This window comes from Pholcus phalangioides, unplaced genomic scaffold (assembly GCF_987345545.1).
Source record: "Pholcus phalangioides strain wild (caught in Gottingen) unplaced genomic scaffold, Ppha-v1.0 ptg000017l_1, whole genome shotgun sequence".
Lineage (NCBI taxonomy): Eukaryota > Metazoa > Arthropoda > Arachnida > Araneae > Pholcidae > Pholcus > Pholcus phalangioides.
Window position 1 is genome coordinate 62322781 of NW_028301610.1, and position 26181 is coordinate 62348961.

Consider the following 26181-nt stretch of genomic DNA (forward strand, 5'->3'; position numbering starts at 1 on the left):
TTTTTGCCATGTTTATGGGATAGTTTTAGTTTCTGATCACGGAGAGTGTTGACACAAGTCGCGTCTTCCACTCAACACGAACGGATGCCATCTTCTACCCACCTGTTTCTCCAGATGCCCTTTGCCTTTAGTGTCTCTTAAGATAAAAGAAGTGGGAGAAGGGGTCCACAGGGGTTTAGGCTTTCATCTTTTATGTGACAGTTCAATCTTTATTTTCACCAGAGATAGCCACGCTAAAGTTCTCTGCTCTTCCATTCCTGAATACTATATTTTTGGTGTTCTCTCTTTTGAATATTTGCTGCAGGGGTGGGAACTCTGCGCCAATTGCGCCGCACTGCGCCAAAACTAATATCTTGCGCCATCCTGCTCCAATAGCGTATTTTCACATTTTTCTGCGCCAAATAGCGAATTTTGCTTCAGTATGCCCGGAATTTCGGAAAGGACGCCAAAAATTTTTTGTTCCTGCTAGCCACGAAACGTCTCTTTACGAGAAGAGCGTGTTTTATTCCACTATACTTAAACTATCGCCTTGAACTATCGGCCCCTGATCGGGCTTTCCATCGCGAAACCCCGATATTGTCCGTGATCGTGGAACTGAAGATGGTTTGCAATGCCTTTCAGCTTTTAAAGTGCAAATTCGAGTGTTTCCGTTTAAAAAAAAGTCGTCACTGGAAGCAGCAGAAATTACTGTAGTCGATTGTCATTGTGTTAAATCCCGATGTTTCGTGAAAATAATTTTCTTTCCGGGAGTAAAAAGCGCATGTTCGCCGAATTACGAATGTTAGTTTAGAAACTTTGCCGAATAACGAGCGTTAAATCGTCAATCTCGCCAAATATCGAGTATCAGATCGCCAATCTCGCCAGATAATGAGTGCTGAATCGCCAAACATCGAGTTGATTTTTCCGAAATTCTCTCCCATTTTGCAACCATTTCTTTCCAAGTATAAAAAAAATTTAAAACTTATAAAATTTTTTTAGCTCATTTGAAGTGCTTCTGTTCAAGGCAGCAAATAGTGCCCTCAGTAAGCAAAAATCATCTTAAATAGACTGGTGCAAAAAATTTTATGACAGCCGCTCTTTCAAACAAGGTGTCAAAAGCCTAAAACACCAAAAACAAAAATCAAGCTGACGAAAAGATGTTTGATAACAAAAGACAGTGCAGTTTTATTTTGAAAAGGATTGAGGGTTAATATATTCTTGTTAATTTCACTGCTCCAATTTATAAATATCTGCTCCGAATCCCATATTTTGCTGCTCCAAATCCAGAATTTGCTGCTCCAAAACTGCTCCAAATCCTGAATTTTGCTGCTCCAAAACTGCTCGAAATCCTGAATTTTGCTGCTCCAGAGCTGCTCCGAAATGGACTTAGTCACTTCCCACCCCTGCTCGCTGTAAAAGAAACTCGATAAGAATCATCCATAATAACCATGAGCAGCACATCAACCGTAACAAAGACTAAAACTGTCGTGAAAACAAGTGACATCACCTCACCGTATACCGTTCGGGAAAGGGGGAGGAGGTCGAGCGACGGAAATTTCGGCAAGAAAAGTGAGTAACAAAATTCTAAACTTTTACGTATCATTATTATTATTTGGTGCTATTCCTGCATTTACACGTGAAAACAGAGTTAATCTGGTTCTTAATTTTTTTTTTTTTATTGGCTTCAAAAATTTTATTTAACATTAATTTTTTCCATATAAATTGAAGAAAAAATTAAAAATCCCCAAGTTTTTGAGAACCATCGTTAATATACAGTACTTCAAAACATACGTTGCTTTCATAATATTGTTTGGATTTTTTTTTTGTAGATAAATTTCAGCTGAGGGAAGGGAAATATTGACACGCTGATAGAAGATAATTATTTTTTCTAAATTTTAAAACACTTCTAATCAAAAAACAAAACAAATGATTTCAAAAACCTCACTTTAATTTCTGAAAGTATCGGCAATGGTTTTCCTTAATTCTATAATTATTACTAATTTAACTGTGCGATTGCGTTACACGTAAAAAAAGATTTTTCTCAGTGAGATTGGCGAGAATCGGCCATACCTTACAGAGGCTGTGCATCGATACATTGGTTAAGAGGCTTTCGTTCCCATAGCAACGAGTGATGCAGTTCCCTCGTAGCTTCCCCTTCACTGCAAAGTTAACCTGAAACGGACTATAGAGATTTATTAATCAAATGGGTTATTAGTGATGGGTGGTGACGATAATTTTAATCATTCTTGGTGTCAGACCATCCGTTCCTGTCGGCTTATTAATATTAATTGAGTTAATTAGGCTTTCAGTTTGTGGCAAGTCAATTTCGTGAAGAACAGTTGAATTGAGTTGAGAACTTTCGTTATTTACAAAGTCATTTATTTGATTGTTTACTTCAGTAACCTTTACTCGATTTATGAAATTATCATTAAAATCGTTAGCTAGTTTGTTTTGATCGTCAGAATCGGGTAATTTTATAATTTTTTTGTTTACAAAATGGTTTATAAATTTCCACTGTCTTTTATTTGATCCTAAATTGATAAACTTTTTCCTAAAATAATCATCTTTCTGTTTTTTGATTGCTTTCTTTAAATTAATATTATATTGTTTATATACACTGCTGGCCACTGTAAATGCAACACCCTGAAGGAAGCATGCAAATAATATGAAATTTACAACATGCATTAGCGGAGGTGAGATATGCAAATGATTAGAATTTCAGCGCAGACGCACATCACGCGCGCATGTGGCGCCACTTCAAAGCGCTATTTAAGGCTTGGAGATTTCGACGATTTGAAGTACGACAATTGTGTTTTTCTTGTGGTTTTTTCAAAAAAATGATCAATTATGCCTCATAGAAAACAGCGATCATCTTTTGATCAAGTATCCGAGTTCGACAGAGGAAGGATAGTGGCCTACCAAGATTGTGGATTATCTTTCAGGGAAATCGGTAGTCGTGTTGGACGAAACCAAACAACTGTCATGCGGATATGTGATCGTTGGATGCAGGAGGGTACGATGGACCGACGTGTTCGATCGCATCCACCTCAGTGCACCACTTCACGTGATGACAGGCGTATTGTGCGTATGGCAGTGACGGATCGCTCAGCCACATCACGAACCATAGCACAGCACATTCAGTCTGTACCGCATCATCCAGTGTCTGCGCGTACCATTCGACGCCGTTTACAGCAGAGTGGTCTGTCCGCAAGAGGTCCATTGCTTCGTCTACCTTTGACGCAGAACCACAGACGTCTCCGCCGCCAATGGTGCGATGAAAGAAGGATGTGGACGGCACAATGGAATGAAATTGTCGTTACTGACGAGTCACGCTTCTGTCTGCAACACCATGATGGTCGGATTCGAGTCTGGAGACACCGTGGAGAGAGGATGCTGAACAGCTGCGTTATGCACCGCCACACTGGTCCTGCACCGGGTATTATGGTATGCGGCGGTATTGGATATCACTCTCGCACTCCTCTAGTACGCATTGCCGGTACTTTAAAAAGCCAGCGCTACATCTCAGAGGTGTTGGAGCCAGTTGTCCTTCCTTACCTTCAGGGCTTGCCCACAGCCATATTTCAACAGGATAATGCGCGACCACACGTGGCACGCATTGTCCAAAGGTTCTTCGTCAATCGCCAGATTGAATTGCTTCCCTGGCCAGCTTGCTCTCCGGATCTTTCGCCGATAGAAAACATGTGGTCCATGGTTGCTCAACGATTGACCCAGATTACATCCCCAGCTGCCACACCAGATCAACTTTGGCAACGCGTGGAAGCTGCTTGGTCTGCTGTACCCCAAGAACACATCCAAAGTCTCTTTGAATCAATGCCGAGGCGTGTGGCAGCGGTAATCTCCAACAATGGCGGCTACTCTGGCTACTGATTTTGGCAGGAACCACACTTCACAGAAGTCTATAAATTTAATCATTTGATGCTTGGTCAACATGTTATCTACAAAATAAATATTGTTGCGATATCTCTTGTCTTTCTTGGTGTTGCAATTTGGGTGGCCAGCAGTGTATATATATTTTTTTAAATAATGTGATCAGCACGTATTCCCAACAGATCGTTACGATCTGTGCAGGGAATTTGTTAGTGTTAGTAGACATCCATGCCCGACCCGGGATTCGAACCCAGACCTGCACAGTCAGAAGCTAGCTCTCTAACCACTGGACTGGCAGGCGGCAATTGATTTCATAATCATGTCTGAATGGATTTTTACGATGCTTCATGTATAGTTTTTCCTTAATATTTATCACACACATTTTAATTAGGTCATCCGTAATCCATTAATTAAGCTTTGCCCTATTTCCATCTTTAACATAATTTTTTTTTATAAATAAGTTTGAATTCAATCTAAGGATGTCAATAAAATGTATATAGGCCTGATTTGTATCATTTTCATTTATAGCCTGCGTAAAATCAACACCCCTAACAAATCGTTCAAATAATTCATAATTTATCCAAGTTTTTTCTATATAATTTGAATTGTTATCATTATTATATGATGAACATTTTCTTATGTAGCCAATTAGTAGATGATGATCTATCCCGCATCATATACGCCCATTTTACACTGAAAATTATTTTTTAGCGAACGGTAAAAAACATAGTCAACATCAGTTCAATCAGTAAATCCAATTCTTGCAACACATTTTTCAAATGAAGAAATCCCATTTAAACAGAATAAATTCAAATATTCATTAATATATCATTAATAATATATTATTAATATATTCATTAATAATTATCGGTATATTGTGGGTGATGTTTAGCACATCCTTTATGTTATTCAACATTTCAACTAAGTTTTCATTTTTCTCTTCAGGAATACCATTTATTTCGATGTTGTTTGCTTTACTCCTATATTCCACATCTGAAACTGATTCTTTTAGTTCAAAAATGTCTCTATGCAATTGAATATTTTCATTCTTTAATTGCAAGTTTTCATCTTGCAAATTGGTTATCTCATTGGATAAGTTTTGCACCTTGTTGTCAACCTCCTTTAATAATTCCATATGGAACTCTCTAAGCTTTTAGTAATGTCGCCTACATCTTTTTTGTATTCCTTCAAGGTATCCTGAATTGAAGACAAGTTATTTTGAATCATTGATTTCATTTCAGCACCTCATTAATATCATATATCGTGGCAGAGCAAACGTTGCAGTTCATCTTGCAATATTTTTTTTTTCAAGTGTGATTATTTTTTTTAAACATAGATGGCGACGTAATCATTTGACATTTAACTTTAGGGTTAAATCCTATTTTATTTATTTCCTTTTGCATCTTAATTAATGCAGCTAATTGTACAAACGATGTTAATTTTCAATTATTGACATAGTTAAATATATTCTGCGTCACTCACAGTATTTAGTAATCAAAGAATCGAATAGAAAATAAAAATTTTTTCAGCAGCGTTACACGGGCGTGTTTTTAAACAACAGTGACCATTGCCACAATTCATGAACATATATGCAATTTTCATGAAAATGCACAAACATTGAAAATAGCAAATAAAATATTTTGTTAAATTTACAAATTACTTGCAGCTTTTTCTGTCATGGTTGATCAAAAACATTTTTTCTTATTTAGTTTTTGTTGGTCTCTTAAATTTACTGGTGACCAAATTTTCACTGAAAATTGTGAGTACAAGCATAGGGTTTACATGACTAAAATTTCAGAACAATTCATTAAATACTTTTCTATAAACTGGAAAAGTCTCTGAACTACAAAGTGTAGAGGATACCTTGTTTTTCCATGTGGCAATATCTGTTCCACTTCACATAATAAAAATACTTCGGGATGTGCAATAGACATCTGCCAAGTTTCATTTTTTGAAAGAATATCTATCATCAGATTGTAATAAAAAAATAACACTATTCCTTAACATTTGTCAAGCAGTATAGTTTTGTATTAAAACATTGGTGTTTATGATCTATACATATTATTTGTAATAACTTTTATTTTTCAGGTAAAGGAATTGGGGGTTGTGATCTACAATTGCTCTTGCCTTGCTCTGGATTTAAACAAGATATTTGAAGTGTATTGGAAACTTGGTGTTCCAAACCCTTACATTCCACCAGAGTGGCCACAAGATCTACAAACCGCTATTAACAAGGATAACCCAGTCACCGTCACTATGAATAGCTCAGTCATTCATACTTATATGTCTGTGAGTGAAACGTAAAATATCTTTTAATTTCATTTTGGATAAATGAAGATACATGTGTTGTATTTACATATGTATGTCTAATTTATACATGTAAATATGTTTCTTGACAATTTTTTTACTCTGGCTGTCATGGAGAGCTACAGGGTTCTTACTTTAAGAGATCAATATTCAACCCTTGTTTAACTATACTTTGTGTGATGTGACAAATTTTAAGATAATTTCCAAAAGGTGAAACGTTTGCTCCTCGCACTATAAGCTTCATTAAGAAGCTAGCATTTTGAGAATAAAATTTAAGGGAGTTCTTTTGAAAATCCAACCAATGTACAGGGTGTCCACAATTAAAAGATCCTATTTTAAAGTAGCCTACAGGCTAAACCAGTCATAAGAAAATAGTGAATTTTTTTTGGAGGACTTCACGAAGTGATGGGAATTTGTTTCTTGGGGGGGGGGGGGGTTAGTTGTACATGTCGCCACCAAAAGGGTGTTTTATTAAGAAATGACACATTTAGGCAAACGTTTACAATTTTAACAATTGTTCAACACTTTTACAATTGTTACTGCAACAAAGCATGTTCCACATGATGGTCATCATTTTCAGATACTATGTGAAATCGCAAAATGGCATGTTCCACAATTGATTGACGTGTGTGTTCAGCACGTGGCGTGAAATGCTTCCTTTAAGATCAGGTGAAGTTCTTGGATTGTCACAACTTACCAGATGTTTCAAATGCCCCCAAAGCCAAAAATCTCATGAATTAAGGTGCAGGGATCGGGGAGGCCATAGATTAGGGAAGTGCCGGCTGATGACATGTTCTTCTGTAAAATATGTTTTAAGAGCATTCTTAACACACATTGCAATGTGTGGAGGAGCTCCACACATTTTCTTACATAAAGATTGTGTCTACAAGACAGTGATGTGCTTGCAGAGCGCTGGAATCCAAGTGAAAATGTGCTTCATCTGTCAAGAGGATATTACGAGCTACAGTCCCGTGATTCAAGGATCCAATTAATTCAAAGGCAATAATAACAGAACTACAGCAAGTTTCAAACCAAAACATTTATTTAACATATTATTAACAGAGTTATATTTCAAGTTTCAATTTTTAACATTTAACTTAACTGATTTCAACATGAGATAGTTCTTAAATCAAACAAATACAGGAGTGGTCTCGCCCAATTCAGCCATAGATTATTAATGAGAATTTATCTAGACATCTTTATATCCTCAAAGGCGCTGACAACAATCAGGCTTTACACACTCAAGAGAGATGAAAATTCGTCTAAGGAACCACGAATGAAATAACACATTTCTGATCTTAAAGCACTAGTAGAGCACACATCCAATAATCCATCATGACGACAATAAACACCAACACATCACACTAAGCTTGGAGTATTACGATCAATCTCCTAAGGTTCTTGCATAATTCTAGACTTCTGGAACACCCTGTTGATCAGGCGGTACCTTCAGGAAATACTTCTGAGTTGACTAGAACACATTGGCGTATGCAGGGGGGGGAGGGTTCTAACCCCCCTTGAGCTAAGATTATAGTGTTATTTTGCAGGAAAAAACTTAAACCCCCCTCAGAAGGGAAAAAAATCTGAAACCCCCCTCGAGAAAATTCTGCGTATGCCTATGCTAGAACATATAGCAAAAAAAAATAAACTAACTAGGAAAACATATCTTATCGACTAGCCAGAGTAGTAAAACTATGCTATAGGTAAACTATTTTGGGTACTCTGTATTTTTGGTTGGCAACAGTTCGATAATCATGAAGGAAGCCGGCTGGACTTTACCCACGATATCAGTAAGGCTGTTGAGGGTGAGACCAAGACAATGGATTATACGTAACCAGCAGAAGTCTGCGGCCCTCCGCTAATTAAACATGGTATTTGAATACAATTATTTCGTTACCAATGAATAACCACATACATTGAACATAAAGAATCACAAAAGTCATACTGACATAACTGGGTCGTCGCCCGGGGGAAGGACCTAGCGTTTGCTAGTTAACTTGGGGGGGGGGGTTATCGAGACATCTGAAAAATACAAATACAACGCCACAACAGGCAAATTGCCCAACGAGGTGGCTGACTTAAGAAAAAAAACATGTAACATGAGACCCAAAGGGACGATACAAATAAATTCTCTTATACTATTGTGAGGCCCTCCTCACTCAGGGTTATCCAAATTGATCTAAAAAAAGAGACTAAAGGACTTGAGTTGCTTGTTCTCCCTCACATGGTGCTATCGGAAAAAAATTTCAAAGCCTGAGAAACCAAGTGAAAAACTCACCATTTTTAGTTCATTTCATCTTTCTGTACCTTATGAATGGGGATGAAAAAAATCAAATCAAAATAACAGGGATGAAGATATTATTCTACACTATTATCTCTGCTATAAAAGGTAAAATAGAGGAAATTTATGCGTGCAGCCAAAGAATTATGGGAATCAAATTCCAAATTCATCGCATTCTACAGAACGAGGGAAGACTTATTTGGAATTAATGAGGTTAATTGCTCCCACCATATATTAAAGTGATACTGCAATGAGGGAATATCTGAGCCCTGATGCACCACTGCTAATAATCTTGGGGTAGGTGAAATCCACATAGCAAATACCCATTATTTGGAGTAAGTAGCAGTTTCGTAAGATGAGATTTGCAGAGCAAATTATGCTATCACTGTCTGTGAGACAAAGAAATATTGGATGGTATTGGTTTTTCCCATATATTCCCCCACACATGTGTGCGTGACCTCTATTCACTTTATACAAACACTAGCTGTTACCCGCGGCTTCGCTAGTGTGGATTTGGTTATCTGAAAATTGCTCTGTGATGATTTCCCCCATAAAACATTTGAACCCCTCTTTGACACCTTTGATAGGTGAATTTTCAGATATCCCATCTTAGTTTCTATATTATAATACACTGCTCAAAACAATTAGGGGAGCACATGGTTTTAACAAAACCATGCAAAGATGTATACCGATTAGTAACATAAAATGAATCATCCATAATTTAAAGCCTAGCAGGAAATGGAAGAAGAAAACTTCATATGCAAATCAAAGTTCATGACGTCAAGAACCAGAAAAAGGAGATAAGGGCAGAAATTGGGATGTTGCAGAAACGTCTGTTTTACTGCCGTAACTGTGAAATTCGATTGCGCAGTATTTTTTTTGAGACAAGGTGAGTTGAGGATGTCTCAACAACGTGATTTACCGGAATCCATGTCATGGCGTGTTATATGCAGACTGGAACCCGGGCAAACACAACGTAGTGTCGCGGACGCAGTTGGAGTCGCCAGAAGTGTTGTTGCAAGGCTGTGGAATCGATTCCAAGAAACAGGAAATGTTAGACGTCGACCAGGGCAAGGTCGGCCACGCGCCACTACAGCACTGATGACCAGTATATACGGTTAACAGCCCGTTGAAACAGAACAGAGAATGCTACGCAGCTGCAAAGACGGTTGCTCTTGGCAACAGAACGAAGGGTGTCCAGCCAAACAGTACGTAATCGGCTTCATGAGGGAGGGCTCTATGCACGTAGGCCAATGGTCTGCATTCCATTGACCCCACGCCACCGTGCGTCCCGAAGAAGATGGGCTGCTGAACATCGAGATTGGGAGCAACATGATTGGAGCCAAGTGCTGTTTAAAGACGAGTCCCGATTCAGTCTGGAGTGTGACACCCGACGTGTTCTGGTATGGAGGGACAGGGGCACTCGAAATAACCCCAAAAATTCCAAATTTTTTTACGTCTTTTTTCTGTATTGCGCATTGATACGCTTGTACTATCCATTGTATGCCAATACGTGGCTGTCTCGCACGGTTTTCTTCACTTTTTTGCTTGCTCCCCTAATTGTTTTGAGTAGTGTATATAGGGTGATTATAATTAGTTCCCATACTCTGAGTAGTTTTTCTCAAACTGTTTGTTAAAGTACAGCCAAATTTTTAGGATATCTTTGAGGGGACCATGGGAAAGATTTATGAAATATAAAAAAATAGTTCAATTTTTTACCACCAGGTGAAAAAGTTGCTTTTTTTATTGAATTCATCTTTTTACATGGACCATATAGCATAAGTTCAATGAAATACCAAAAAGTTTCAATGGCATACAGCCAGGGTCGCCCTTAGGGGTATGCAACAGGTTTGGCCGCACTGGGCCCCACACTTCTGGTAATAAAAAAAATTTACTTTTTATAAAAATATCAATAATGAAACAAGGTTGCTGCATTTTGACGAAGAAAATGTTAGGAAAATCTAAATGTAATAAATAAACAAAAATTACTCGTCACACACACCAATTATATACAGCATTGGTTCTCAACTGGAGCTCCAAGGGCTCCGGGATGAATGAATAAAAAAAAGGCCTATGGGGACTCTGCCCCGTAGAACTTTTTCACCAAAAAGGGTTGAGAACCGCTGATATACAGTAATGATAAAACATTGGACATTTTGTGCCTCCCATGACCACATGAATCATGAAGTGAGTGACCATATGAGTAATCAATGGAATCGGAAATTTACTCCCTGACATTTCGCCAGCCCTGAGCATATGAGTGAACATATGAATCACGGTACGTGTGACATTCACTCCCAGATATTTCATTTTACGCCCGACATTTCACCCTTTGTGTAAATGTTAGGCAAGTATGTGGCAAAAATATGCACAAAGCATATAAATGCAGCAAAATCACGATATAACAATATTCTGCTGACCAATAAAAAAATCTTATTTCAGAAGGAGTAATTGTATAAAGATATTCCTTTTTATATGCTGCTTATGTTGCAAGGGGTTGCATTATTACAGTTATTGAAAGAAAGCAATTAACTTTTTGATTCCCCTTTCTTTAACTTCTAGTAAGAAAGTTGTTGCCCTGTCTCTCCTGGAGGCCAACAAAAAAGAAAAAATTCCACGTTCCCAAGTGTAATAATTGCTGAGGTGTTTGAGTTCAAAATATGGAGAAAAGTTGGGAAAAAAAATATGGAAATCGGGGTTAAACACATTTTGCCGGATTGTCTTGAAGTTTTGTTAGAAAGTACTCAAGTAGAATAATTGAGAAAAGTACTTTGCAGGAGTACGGTCAAGAAAGTTAGGGAGTGCGTGTATGTGAAAATGAAAGTGTTTTATTCGCTCATCCATTTTCTCATGCCTCACTCACTGATTCTTTACTAACTCTCACTGACTTTGTCTCTTGCCCATTGATTCCCTCTGTCACTTGCTGCTGCTTATTTCACTTCCACCTGTGTTTACTGACCTGCTTTCACTTTCCAATATATATCATTGTGAAAGTTTAAAATCTCTTAAGAAATTTTCTTAAGACATTTTCTTCACAGAGCAATTTATCGCACTAACTAAAGGATATCGTAGTAAAGGAAATTCAAGAGGAGATAGCATTAGATCAATGTTTCTAGACCTTTCTGAAAACAAGTATCAGTAAAATGTGTGAAAAAATTTGACAGATCACTTGTGCCCCGTATTACAGAACATTTCTGTAATTTTGCTGTTCCAATTATTTTTATAGATTTGTCCCTTTTTTTTAACGATACTTATTTGAATTTGTAACATTTGCCAAAACATGTGTAAGCACGCACGCACGCACGCACACACATGCACAGGGTTTTCATAACATAAATTTTTTTATGATAATTACGGCAAAAATTTTAAATATTTATCTATATATTTGTTAACGTTTTGTCCTCACAATTTCAATAATGATTGGTGATTGTGCCTACGTCTGACAATGTTTTTGATGGCAATTGGCTATGTTCCATGCATATCGTATGAAATATTATTTAACATCCAAATTTTCACACTAAATTTTATTTTTCTCAATAAAATATGGTCATCAGATCATTTGAATATTGTTTTCAGTGAAACATGTACATTTTTGTTCATTGCTGTTTGTAGCAGCCCTTCATTTCCATACCTCACCAACAAGTTCAGCAGTAATTAGAAATTGCATTCAAGGCAATAAATTGCAATTTCCTGTATTCTCTTTGACGATGCATGGTGAATCTAAGTATGAACGTTTTTATTTGAACCCATGTAGATATCAGTAATATCAATCGCAACAGGTGAATAATTTTGTCAAATCTGCCTGCGGATCACCAAACACTGAACTCGATTAAAAGCACTTACCAACAAAATATGAAAATGTTGTATTATTGTAGATATATGTTATTATATATCAAGTATCAGTGCTGTACCATTAAACGTAAATTTCTATGAAGTTCTCTTAGGCTCGATTAACAAAAAATTTCTGTTGCTTGCAGGGCCCGCAATTATTTTTGCACTAGGCCCTGCATTCAGTAAGATCAGCCCTGCACATACATCCTCCAGAACAGACGCTACATAAAACTACTAACCAAATTTCATATTTATAGTTTCAGTGGTTTTTACTTGGCCGGAGATACCATTGACGCGCTATAACACGCCAAATACCCGAAATTTCGGGAAAGGACACACAAAAATTTGTACAAGATTCATTGAGAGACTGGTTATTTGCGGAGATGAAGATGACAAGGAAGAAAATTCATCACTGCCCCCACGGGGACTTGAACCCCTGTCTCTCGCTTGCCGGACAAGTGCTCTACCATCTAAGGTATGGAAGCAGATAGAATATTTCAACCTTGGAGTGTATATATATGTTGAAAGGCACCGTACATGGATGGCGTCAACAATCAACTAACAGCTCGTGAGTGACATAGGCCAACCAGATGGCCACATGCATATAGAAATGCCCTCTCCACTTGTCAATACAAGATTCATTGAGAGACTGGTTATTTGTAGAGATGAAGATTACGAGGAAGAAAATTCACTGTCCCCATGGGGACTCGAACCCCTGTCTCCGGACGAGTGCTATACCATCTAAGCTATGGAAGCAGATAGAATATTTCAACCTTGGAGCGTATATATATGTAATCTCCACAAATAACCAGTCTCTCAATGAATCTTGTATTGACGAGTGGAGAGGACATTTCTATATACATAAAAATTTGCTTCATGTGTCCTCTGGGACACGTTCTTCCCTAGTTCCACAATGAAAAAAGTGGAGAGAAAACCCTCCCCAATATTTTTCTTTCTTTTCAGTGTTATCACGATCGTGCACAACCTTGAAAAAGTGGTTTTACAACTTTGTATACTGTACTGTATTGTATTGATATACACGTGGGTAGTTGAAGATATTTAGTTTCCAATGAGGGGCCGTGTACAGAATTTTCAAAGAGAATTTCAGAGAATTAAGAGAATTTTTACTCCCCTACGGATTTTCTCCCGTCCAGTTACATATCGGAAATTATGGTACTTTCGCGGCTATCTGCCGGCATTCAAAGACAGCATTCTATACGGCATAAATTTGCCTTGTTCTTACAAGATTGCGAATGCACATTTCTGAAATATTGTTAAGGATTTGGAATGCCCATTCAAAGTGGGCAACATTTTCAGAGGTCGTTCAAAAAAAATGAATCTGTAAAAACTCTACCCTGGAATAGTCCCAGTTTTGTAATCTATCTGCTATGTGGTAGTCGCCGTTTCGCATCGGGAAAATCACTAGTGTGTACACAGAATCAGCTTTAGGAGGGGCAGAAGGATTTCTTCCACAGAACACTTGTGGATCATTAACACTCAAAAAGAATTTTAAATTAACATAGTATAAAAGACTATTTTCTCCGATACATTTCAATTTTATACAAAAATGTTTTTAATTTTTCATTTTCTTGGGGCGGGTTGGAGGTCGCTCCATACCCCCCCCCCCCCAAATCTTAAGAATTACTTAAAATTGGGACCATCGAAATCAGTTTTACTAAGTAGAAAAATGTTCTAAATGGGAACGTTATAAGCAGGATCAACTGTATATTTGGTTTAGATTTGTTATATGTGCTACATTCCATATGTTAAATTCTCATTAATAGGCTTCTTTGCAAGCTATTCCTACTAGTAGACAATGAACGTAAATGAACCTTTCGATAGAACATGTTTTTAGAAATGAATCATTTGATTCACAGACACCTTCTCCTACCCAGAACATGGTCCGCTGCTATGTCTCAACAAAGAGATATAAGCAGGTGATGAAAGACCTGGGGCATGCTAGAAAAAAAATTCATAGAGGTACCAGTGAATTATGGGGAAGGGGCATACTTTTTTGCAAGATAATTTTTTTTTGAGAGGGACCTGCTTTCACTTAAAAGGGACCCAGATTTTTTGAATACCCTGGGTCCCAGGTAAATTAAAGTACAGTGGCATCTCTGCTCGGCACTATTTCTCTATGGCCTCTTTAGGGGTCAAATTTTGAAAAACCCCTTAGTGAGTCTATGAAATAAAACAACTAATAAAATTTTATAGTTTGAGTGGATTCAGCACAGCATGATTTCTCTATATAACCTTTGAACACCCTTATGACCCCCTCAAGAGTTGAATTACAAAAAAAAACCTAAGCTAAAAGTCTTTACACCATGAAATAAACACTGAACAAATTTCATAATTATAGTGGTTCCGGCTCTATGTGATCTCCCTACGTTACCTTTGAAACCCCCCCCCCCGACCTTCTTAGGGGTTAAATTAAAAAAAACCTTATTAATTAGTCTTTGCATCATGAAATAAAACTACTGACCAAATTTTTCATAATTAAAACTTTATTGATTCCAGCTCGGCGATAATGAATCAGTCAGGACATGTCATTTTAAATATATAGATTAATTGTAACACACATTCTTTTCTTATAAAACTGTTTTCTAAAATCCAAAGTCAGGCTGGGATTGACTACCCAGCAGAATGTTTTGCATTGTTCTGCAAAGAGCCCTCAACTGACTAGAAGTGCTCTGCGGTAAGCATTCCCATATAGTGTTTTTTCCTATTCCTTCAAATATAACTACAAGGCCACAACAGGCAAACTGCCCAACAAGGTGGCTGAAAAAAGATGCCAATAAAAATATGGATTCAAATATAACCAAAATACAGCAACCCAATATAAAAACATATGAAAGAAAAAACTAATAACTAATATTATATAACACAATGTCCATAAAAAAGATTATATGGTTGTCTTATCTAAGTATGGATAGCTTCTTGATTTATCCCGCTATGTTTATCTTACTTCTGTTTTAAACATATTGTGTTAGAATTCATGACCCCCAGAGGTAAGTTATTCCATTTATTGACAACCCTATTAGAGAAAAACTCTGGCACCACAACCTAGAATTGTCCCTTACTAAACGATACTGGTGACTCCTTTTCGAAGCTGTTGGTTGATGGTGTATTAATTGCCATGGTTCATTCTGTCAAAGATTTTAAACACTTAGATGAAATCCCCCCACCTCCCCCTCCAACACCTGCATTTTTCCAATGTAGACATATTCAAGAAATCCAGTCTTTCTTCATAGCTCAAGCCTTGTGTGCCAACAAGAGCACGTGTAGCTCTTTTCTGCACTCAGTCAACCAAGTCTATGTTCCCCTGTAGGTATTATCTATAAAACCTTACAGCATACTCCAGTCCAGGACGAACTAAGCCTCGAAAAAGCAGAAGAATGACTTTAGGAGAATGCAAAGAGACTTTTTTGAAAATTAGACCAAGCATTCTATTCGCTTTTTTGACCACCACTGAACAATGTTCAGAAAACCCAAGCCGCTCGTCAATGAGAATTCCCAAACCGGTGACCCTAGTTGCATCCGGGATAGTGACACCATTCAACTTGTAAGAGAACCGTGGGTTGTTCGAACCAAAATGAGCTACCATGCACTTATCAATGCTAAACGTCATGCTCCATTCATTTTCCCATGCTGCAATCCTTTTTAAGTTGGTCTGGAGCAACTCCCTATTGTTTTGATTCCCAAATTTGCTAGTAATCCCATCATTACCCTGTTCGAGTTTATCGCTAAAAAGTGAAAAAAGTATGGGGCCAAAGACACTTCCTTGAGGAACTTGTGACGTCTGTCCAACCAGAAAATTCCCAGTTCATAACTTATGACCTAGCTCACGACCACGATTTTATCCAATTCAAAAAATTGCCCCTAATTTCATGTGCATGCTGAAAGTTTCCCCACGTTGGACCCGATTGAATGTCTGCTAGAAATCAATATAAACAATAAAGATTATTTCGCCATTTCCTAAAGCCTTAGTCACGTGATTATAGAAGCAAAGTAGGTCAGTTACACATGTCTTCCCCTTCCTGATCTCATGCGGTTTTCTGACTATGTTATTCTCATCTATCCACTTTACCAATTTCCTTTCGATAACAATTTCTAAACTTTTCTGGAGAGAGCTCATTAAACCCACTTCACAATAATTCAACATGGTTCTTCTACAACCCTTTTTTAATATCAGAACCACATTAGCAAGCTTTCAATCCCCTGGTACAACACCCTCAGCCACACTACTTCTGTAAATCTGTGCAAATGACCCCAAAAATTCATTAGGACATTCTCTTAGGACCCTAGGATGAATATCATCTAGTCCTGGTGTTTTGCTTGCATATACAGTTTTTAGAAGTTTTAGGACTTCCACTTGAATATTGTTGAAGGCGTTATCACTCCATGACACATGTTACTTTGAATATCACCTTTATTAAAAACTGACGAGATTATCATTAAAATACACCATCGAGAGAGGGCCAACTGTACCTTCACATCCAATCCATAGTGGGCATACAGTAGCTGCTACCTGTAAGAATCACGTTTGGTTCAGCTATTTCGATTCTTATAAGGGGTAGATTTTTAAATGTGGAATTTTTTTTTCCTCTTGCTTCTATATAGTTACATTGGAGTATGTGTAGTGGAGGGGCTTTAAGCCAAGGTTTGTCATGCTTTTAAAGTAGAAACCAAAAAAAACCCTTATTAATTTCTTGTTAAATATTTAAATTCTTAAACTTTTAAGTTAGTTTAAACACACATCTATAGCATATCATTACCCTTAGACATAGTTCATTATTAATATAGACTGACTAAAATGTTAAACATCAACTTTACTTTTACTGCACTATTGTCATGGCCCCTACAAGGATAGGGGCAGACAGGGCTCCAGCCATGGGGCCTGGGATGACTCTCACCAATTTTTTTTTCACATTACAAATTCACTACAGAGAGGCTTAATGTGGGATGGTTTAACTACAAAGCTAAAAGTGACACTAAATAGTCCTCCAATTACCTTTTGTGAATAACCAAAGATATTCTCCAAGTTCCCACCACTATGATAAATTGTGGCGGTTTTTGAGAATTTTTTTTAAAATTCTTAACTGATTTTCACATGTTTAAACAGAGAAAATGTTTTGTTTTTGCTGATTTGATTCTTATGAATGTTAATTCTTGTAACCAGTGATTCTTATAAATAGTGGCTACTGTACTTGAAAAATGATTTTGGGTCAGTGCCAATGTTATATCAGCCAAGCTAGATTCAATTTCCTTTTTACTTTCACTAATCACCTTTTTCAATGCCCTTCTTTTTTCAGTAAATATTGACAGGTCGCCAGTTCCACTTTTATTCTCTCTAAATGCTCTTTTATATTCAAGATAAAGATTATGCACTTTTTCCATGAACCAAAGGGGGTGCGACAAACACACTTTCTACTAACAAAGAGTATGCCGTTATGCAAATCAAAGAGTAGTTTTGCCCTAAATTCTTCTTATTGACATGCCACACTAACTGATTCCAACTGATCTTTGAAAACTCCCAGTAACAAAAAGGTCCCGCTCTAAAAAGGTCAAAGTTGGTTCTTTGAAAACAAGGAACCATTCTTTTGTTATCAGCTATACCCAAAGAAAATTTACAGACAAAACTAATAACATGATGATCACTTGCAGAAAACTCACCCCCCCCACCGAGATTCTCTTCTTCCAATCTTCAACAAGATCCTCTTACCTAGTGAAAACTGAATTCAAAATAGAAGTACCTCTAGTGGCTTCTGATACCTGCAGATACAAAAAATTAGCAAGCACTAACTTGAAGTCCTCATATATTGATTTCTAGCTGATAGGTTCTCCCAATCCATACCAGGGTAATTGAAATCCTCTAATATGACTGCCCTCTTATGCTTACACATCTAGGAAATTTCTTCATGAAGTTTGGATGCTTATTCAATTGATTATAGCAAACTCCTACCATAAAGTTATGACGCTTTTTGTTTTCAAGCTCAACTCATATAGTTTCAGTATCACTTCTCTGTATATTCACTCTCGAGCCTGCAAACATGATTTCACGTAAATCAAAACTCCAGCCCCTTTACTATCAGATCTATTTCTCAAAAAAGTATCGTATCCTGAGATGTGTAAGAATGATTCATCCCCATCGTTTGCCCAAGATTCTGTAATGGCTATGAGATCTAAGTCCTCCACAGCTGTAGTTTCTTAAAATATTTCTTACCTAAGCTCCTGGCATTTATTATCACACATTTTAATTTGATTCCTTAAAAATCTTTCCGAGATTGTTTGGCAGCAGCACTGATAATTTAGCAACTTACGTCACACTTTAAGGCATATTCTGCTGTGAAGACTCCCCATTAAAAAAAATCACCTTCCCTAAAATAGACCAACCTGACACTGTTGTCGTTTTCTAGAGACAGTTGCACTTGTAGTTGACATCGACATAGTCACATTAGGTTTCAACCTTTGAACCACATAAGGTTCTCTAAGTTCTTCGGCTAGTTTTGGAAGGAAATTGTTTCTAGAAATGACGTTTCCATTTATGCTTCTGTAAATCAACCAGGCATTTATTGATACCAAATCTAGGGTATTGTAAAAACATGTACTGGCCATCTTCTTGACGAAGCTCGAACAGAATACTTTTGAGCCATTTGATCTATTACACATATCATCACACTTGGTTTTGTTGTAAAACCTCGTAGTTTCTGGAAATTGTTTTTACTCTGGTGATCTATTTCAATACCTTGGTGCATTGAACTTAGCTAGACAACATTTTTAGTTTTCTTTCCTTGGTATACACTCAAAGTAAAGTCTCCATGTTTGAGGAAACCAGTTTCATGTATATTGGTTTTTGATTGTTGTATTTCTCTGGGAATTTCTTTACAATCTTTTCTAATTGTTCCCACTAAGCTTGTACTCTTCTGCTATAGTTTTCTGCAAGTGATAAAGAGGTGAAATAATTCTCAGTGGTCACATTTTCTACCTGCTTTCAGATAAGTTTCAGCAAGTCGCGTGACAACATATTCAAGCAAACATTTTTTTTTCATTTCTCGACTCATCTTTTCCAAGATATGGAAAGGCATTGCACATAAATTTGGATTGCACATCCACCAACATCCAAAATTTAATACCAAATTTATCGGGTTTGTTGGGCATATACTAGGTGAACCTGCATTGTGGTTTCGAAGGGAACAGTTGCTCATCCACACAACGATTTTCACCACGTATGTAACAACTTTGGAAATTCCCAATAAATTCATACCATATTTCTGAGCACAGGGCAAGTTTTTCAGTTGATGGGACCTTATTGTTTTTGGGTTGAACCTCAAATACTTCATTATCTCCCTAAATTGGTTCCATGACATTGTTTGCGAGAAGAAAGGCGGTCCCCAAACATTCTTCCACGTATCATAGAAATCATAGTCGATGGAATTACACCCATATGCTCTGCTTTCTTTCATTTGATTCATCAATATCGGACTCATTTTCTGATAGCTCCTGTGAAACTTTCAACAATTCTTCTGGGCAGAGATTCTGACACCTTGGAGTCATCTTTACACTTAGAACAATCACGCATAACCAAACGGAAAATAACAAGAAGCCAAACCAAGTGTATGACTTTTTTTGAGACAAACAGTTCCACCACTCAGAAAAAGGACACATCCCAAAGTCCTAAATGTGGGGGTGTAAAAATGTTGGTCACAGCTGTAGCATGACATGGCTGAAGCTTGTTCTGTTCAAGTGATACTATTCCATAAATAATGTACGTAATGTAACATGAGGTGTTCACGTGAAGAGTCTTCCCCCTTCGCAGGGACCAAAGGGCCATGTGGGGGGCCTGGGAGGGAAAGAGTTGAAATACAGTACTCAACCGAACACCATAGAAATATACCTGTCATCACAGTCTGAATGTGCCAAATGTGTTATGAAAAATGTTGGAAATTTGAATTCCAAAAATAAACTACAAAATAACCTAAAATCAGTTATAAAAGAGGTTTCATAATTTTTGCATCAGTAATTCTATTTGATTAAACAATTATAGGAAAAATATGGAATCCATACTATGACATTTTAAGATATTCCATCTGGTCAAATTGATCGGCCATGGCGCTTATAAGTAGAATTAAAAATATCTCTGGTCAGTTTTGAATTTAGTACGAAGCTGTCCTCTGTTTTGCACGACATCATACCCTTTGTTCGAAAAAAGCGTGTTTGTACATCACACCCTCTATGGTTCATGGATAGCATGCGTAATCTTTATCTTGAAAAGAAAAGAGCATTCAGAGAGTATAAAAGTGGGCGAGGTGACCTATCATTGTTTACTGATAAAAGAAGAGTGTTGAAGAAAGTGATAAGGGATAGTAAAAAAGAAGTTGAATCTAGGTTGGCAGATAACATTGGCTCTGACCCACAATCATTTTTTCGATACGTCAATAATGGATGTAAGGGGACAGTTGGCTCCCTCTCGATAGGAGACTCTAGGTTAGAGGGCAATGAGGGGCATGTGTAGTGCTTTCAATGACTTTTTCACGTTGGTTTTTAATGGAGATAATGATATTCGATATACGGGTGTTGCATGGGGTAATAAAACCCTGAACGATATTCAAGTAGAAGATGTGGAGGTCCTAAATCTTCTAACAAATGTATGTGCAAGCAAAGCACCAGGACCAGATGATATGTATCCCAGGATCTTCAGGGAATGTGCAAATGAATTGTTGGGGCAGTCGCACAGATATACAGGAGTAGTGTTGCTGAGGGTATCGACCCAAGGGATTGGATACTTGCTAATGTTGTTACGATATTTAAGAAGGGTAGTAGAGAAGCTGTGTCCAATTATCGTCCAGTGAGTTTGACGAGCTCCCTCTCAAAAATTTTGGAAATTATCATCAAAAGGCAGTTTGTGAAGTGGATAGATGAGAATAATGTATTATCGGATAATCAGCATGGGTTCAGGAAGGGGAAGTCATGTGTAACTAACCTCCTTTGCTTCTATGATCACATGACTAAGGCTTTGGGTAAGAGCAAAAATGTAGATGTTGTTTACCTTGATTTCCAGAAGGCATTCGATCGGGTCCAACATGGTAAACTATTGAAGCGTTTACACGAGATTGGAATTGGAGGCAACTTGCTGAATTGGATAGAATCGTGGTTAAGAGATAGGTCACAACGAGTTATGGTGAACGGGGAATTCTCTGGTTGGACAGATGTCACAAGTGAAGTTCCTCAAGGAAGTGTCCTTGGCCCCATATTTTTTCACTTTTTAGCGATAAACTCGATCAGGGTAATGATGGGATTACTAGCAAATTTGCAGATGATTCCATTTGAAGCTAATTGGGGTAATTGGGGAATCAAAACAGTAGGGAGTTGTTCCAGACCAACTTAAATAGGCTTGCATCATGGGCAAATAAATGGAGCATGGTGTTTAGCATTGATAAGTGCATGGTAGCTCATTTTGGTTCGAACAACCCACGGTTCTCTTACAAGTTGAATGGTGTCACTATCCCGGAAGCAACTAGGGTCACCGATTTGGGAATTCTCATTGACGAGTGGCTTGGGTTTTCTGAACATTGTTCAGAGGTGGTCAAAAAAGCGAATAGAATGCTTGGTCTCATTTGCAAAAAGGTCTCTTCGCGTTCTCCTAAAGTCATTCTTCCGTTTTTTCGAGGCTTAGTTCGTCCTGGACTGGAGTATGCTGTAAGGTTTTGAAGACCATACCTACAGAGGGACATAGTCTTGGTTGAAGGGGTGCATCGAAGAACTATGTGTGTCCTTATTGGCACACAGGGCTTGAGTTATGAAGAGAGACCTCATTTTTTAAATATGTTTACATTGGATGAACGCGGGTGTTAAGGAGATATGATCGAAGTGTTTAAAATTTGCAATGGGATGGATAGGATGGACCATGAACTTTTAGTGCACCGCCAATCGCCTGCTTTTACAAGGGGACACCAGTTTCGATTGGCGAGGGACAATGCAAGGTTATGGTGTCGCAGGGAATTTTTCTCTAATAGGGTTGTTAATAAATGGAGATAGCTTACCCCTGGTGGTAGTAAATTGTAACACAATTGACACGTTTGAAAATAAATACGATAAACATATTGGGGTAAATCGAGAAGCTATCCATACTTAGGATAAGACAACCATAAGTATTCTTTATGGGCAGTGTATAATATTTTATCATGTGTATATATATTGATTATAATTTTTGTTAATTGCATTTTTAATTGGGTTGCTATATTTTTGAAATATATGACATCCATATTTTTATGGGCATCTTTTTCTCAGCCACCTCATTGGCAATTTTGCCTGTTGTGACGTTGTATTTGTGTTTTGATTTTTGACAAACATGTGGACAGTATAATGCTCAATTACTTTCAGGAAAAGTTTTAAAATTTTAAGATTCTAAAAAAATAGGTTCATCATAAAACAGGAGCAAGAACTTCAAAAACGGTCAAAATGACCAGCCTGGCGCTTCTAGTGTTAAATTAACAGAAATCGGTTAATTTAACATATGAAAGGTGTTTTCCTTTGATATTTCGTTTTTTTCACTAAAATATTTTTTCTAATTTTTGGTGTGGGGCACACAAGGTCCCTGAGAATGCTGCATATGCCTCTGCCCCATTTGTAGAGCCTGTATCCTCACATAATTCACACTGCTATATAACTATATGTTTGAAAATTTTCTCAAAAGCCTGTGCATAATTCTATAAACATTTTTCACTGTCAATATATGTTAGCTAAAACTATGAAGTTATCCTCAGTTTCATGATCATTTGATGTTTCCATTTTGTCTTATTCAGCGTATTTCCACAAAACCTATATTTTTTCATATGTATTCATTTTTTTCCCCCCAATGTTTGTGCTTATAGAGCTCGCCACCACCACTTTGCCCCAAAGGTCGCACAAATGATATTGATAGTATTTTAGATGTAATCAACAAAGCAGAATCATTTGTCTATGTTGCAGTCATGGATTACTCTCCCACTTCTCTTTACATGAAAGAACAAAGGTAAGGCTTTTCTAAGATCTTCCTATTTGCTAGTATTTAAAACATTTTCCTTATATCACACATAACACAACACATAAAAAAATGACATACCAAGTTGTTTACTTCAGAAGGCAGATGGCAGTGTTTCTTGAACTTTTATAATCAAGTTGGCCTATTCCTCATCAACAAACTTCGCATTAGATGCATAATATATATACACATTCGAACATGTACCAATTTCATAGCTGCCAAGTCTCCCGAATTTTAGCTTCATCCCTCGACCTCCCGTAAAGTTCTTCAAATCTTCCGAATTTTTATGAAAATCAAAAAAAATCCCTCTAATTGTCCCTAAAAATTCTCTACTTCATTTTAAAAAAATCCTCGCTTATGAAAACAATCCTTAAGGAATTTCTTGTGGGGCATGAAGCCTCTTTTTTTTTCTCCTTTCGAAATGACATCAAACGTCATATAAATGAGGAAATTCCCCATTTTACAAACCCTCTGATGGTAACAAGAAAGTTGTTTGTCTTATCGTGCAGGGAAATAGCTTAGCAGCCAATAGTCCTGGATAATAATTGAAGATTATAGTGACGCGCATATGGTCAAAATTTCTTTTGTTGAAGTTACGTACGTGCAATATAACAAAACATCAATACTGATAAGCAAAAACATATTTAATAAATTTTCAAGATACTTATTCCGATGAATTTCCTTTCATCAAATGTTCCAGAAGAGGGCCGACTTTTCCTTTTTTGTACAAGTTGTGTTACTGACATAAACATCGGTCATGGTGGAAAGACTGACATCATCACCCATGTGAAATGAAAAAAAAACATCAAGCAAGTGTCCCAAGAGTCAGTGTTCTTCAAAAATTGACAATTTTTCCCTTCATCTTCCGATGATTTTGGGGTCATTCACGCAGAATGTTTGTTCACAGCGTTTCTGATTGAACACAATATTTATTTTTTTAGATCACCATTTTGAAGTTTTGACGTCCAATTTCACTTGTTTTTTGCATAGAGATTTTATTCCCAAGGGTTTAACTTCCATGTGTGGAAAATCCCTATTTCATTCAGAAAAATCCCTTTCGTATTTATTAGGGAGTGGTTTTAGCATAAAATGTTGGCAAAGTGTGATTATGCACGAGTACAGACGGAAAGAATACGAGAATAATATGATCGGCAAAATAACAGATTTATTTAACGACAGCATATTGATCTCCACTAGAAATCATTGAAAACTAAAGTCCATATTACGTCTAACATAACTGATGAGACAACGCAAACATAACACTAAGACAAGAACCACTAAACAGGATTCCAAACAGTTCATATATATACATATTACAAACATGTGCGATCGCGTCATAATTTGCATATCGGATCGTGATCGATCCGGTTACGGTTGAGTTCCTTTAATTTGCATGAAAAATAAATAAACCTAACAATCGGCCCCCTCATGCAAATTAATTTAAAAAAAAAATACAATATATACACACATACATATATAAACACAATACCAATAAATTTTACAGATATAACAAGACGTATCAAATTTATAATATTTACATTACACATACAAACATTTTTTCACAAAAGTTATTTTTTGCTTCTCTAGTCATAGGCTTTGTAAATATATCTGCCATGTTTTTGTTACTGTTGACAAATTTAACATTAAAGCACTTATCACGGACAAGATTTCTGAGGAAGTGATATTTAATGTCTATGTGCTTTGTCCTGTGAATTTCTAATGGAGAGCTTGAGAAATCAATTGCAGCCCGATTATCGCATAGTAAATTACATTCGGTCATTCTTAACCCTATTTGTCTACATTCTTTGACTATATTTTTTATCCACATTAATTCTTTAGCAGATTCAGTAAGCGAAATATATTCTGCCTCCATTGTTGACAAGCTTACAGATTTATGCTTGAAGGTGCGCCAAAAAATGGGAGATTTGTCAATTAAAATCAATGTCCCTCCCATAGAGATTCTGTCATCTCTACTGGCTGCAAAATCAGAATCAGAAAAACAATTCATGTTAATATTTCTGATTTTTGACAAGTCTAATTTATAAGTCTTTTGTATATTGTACATATCCTAATAATTTTAATAAACAGTTCCAATATCTAATTCCTGGGTTTTTCTGAAATTCAGATAAAATATTTACAGCGTAACATATGTCCGGTCTGATTCTAATTGCAATGAATGAAAGGCAACCTAAAATATTTCTATATGGAAGTTTTGACATCCCATTTATCTGGTTTTGATATGATGGAGAGTCAAGTTTGGACAGGATTTGACTTTTGGCAATTGGTAACGTTGCCAATTTAAAATTATACTTAGAAAACATTTTACATATCTTATCAATATATGAACGCTGATGAATAGATAAAAAACTATCAGTTTCTTCAAATTCAATACCCAAAAGTTTTTTGGTTTTACCCAACATTTTCAATTCAAATTTAAGACCTAATATAGTGATAGTTTCATCTATAGCTTGCTTAGTTTTTCCAAAAACTATTATATCATCAACATACACTAATAATATTACAGTTTTTCCTCTCCTGTATACACAATTGCACCATTTAAATTTTACTAAGTCCATTTTTTTTAACATTGTATCCAATTCTAAATACCATTCCCTACCACTTTGATGTAAACCATACAAAGCTCTTTTTAACAGACATACATAATTTTTCTTATTGTCATTTATATATCCTTCTGGTTGAGACAAAAATAGGTTTGGATAATTTTGCATAAAGATATGCACTTTTTACATCTAATTGATAATGTAACCAACCAAGCATACATACCAATAAAAAAAAAACAATCGAATGACACTGAAATTTACTACTGGACTATAAACTTCATCATATGATTCCCCTTTTCTTTGTCCATAACCTT

At 36.8% G+C, this 26181-nt stretch overlaps 1 protein-coding gene across 1 annotated transcript in view; it reads left to right on the plus strand.

Moving 5' to 3' along the window:
• Positions 1-26181, plus strand: part of LOC149074477 (5'-3' exonuclease PLD3-like) — a 124559-nt gene that overhangs the window by 75441 nt on the left and 22937 nt on the right. The window contains exons 5-6 of the mRNA XM_089246968.1: positions 5956-6156; positions 23158-23297. Of these exons, the coding sequence (XP_089103094.1) occupies positions 5956-6156; positions 23158-23297 (341 nt within the window). The remainder of the gene's footprint in view (positions 1-5955; positions 6157-23157; positions 23298-26181) is intronic.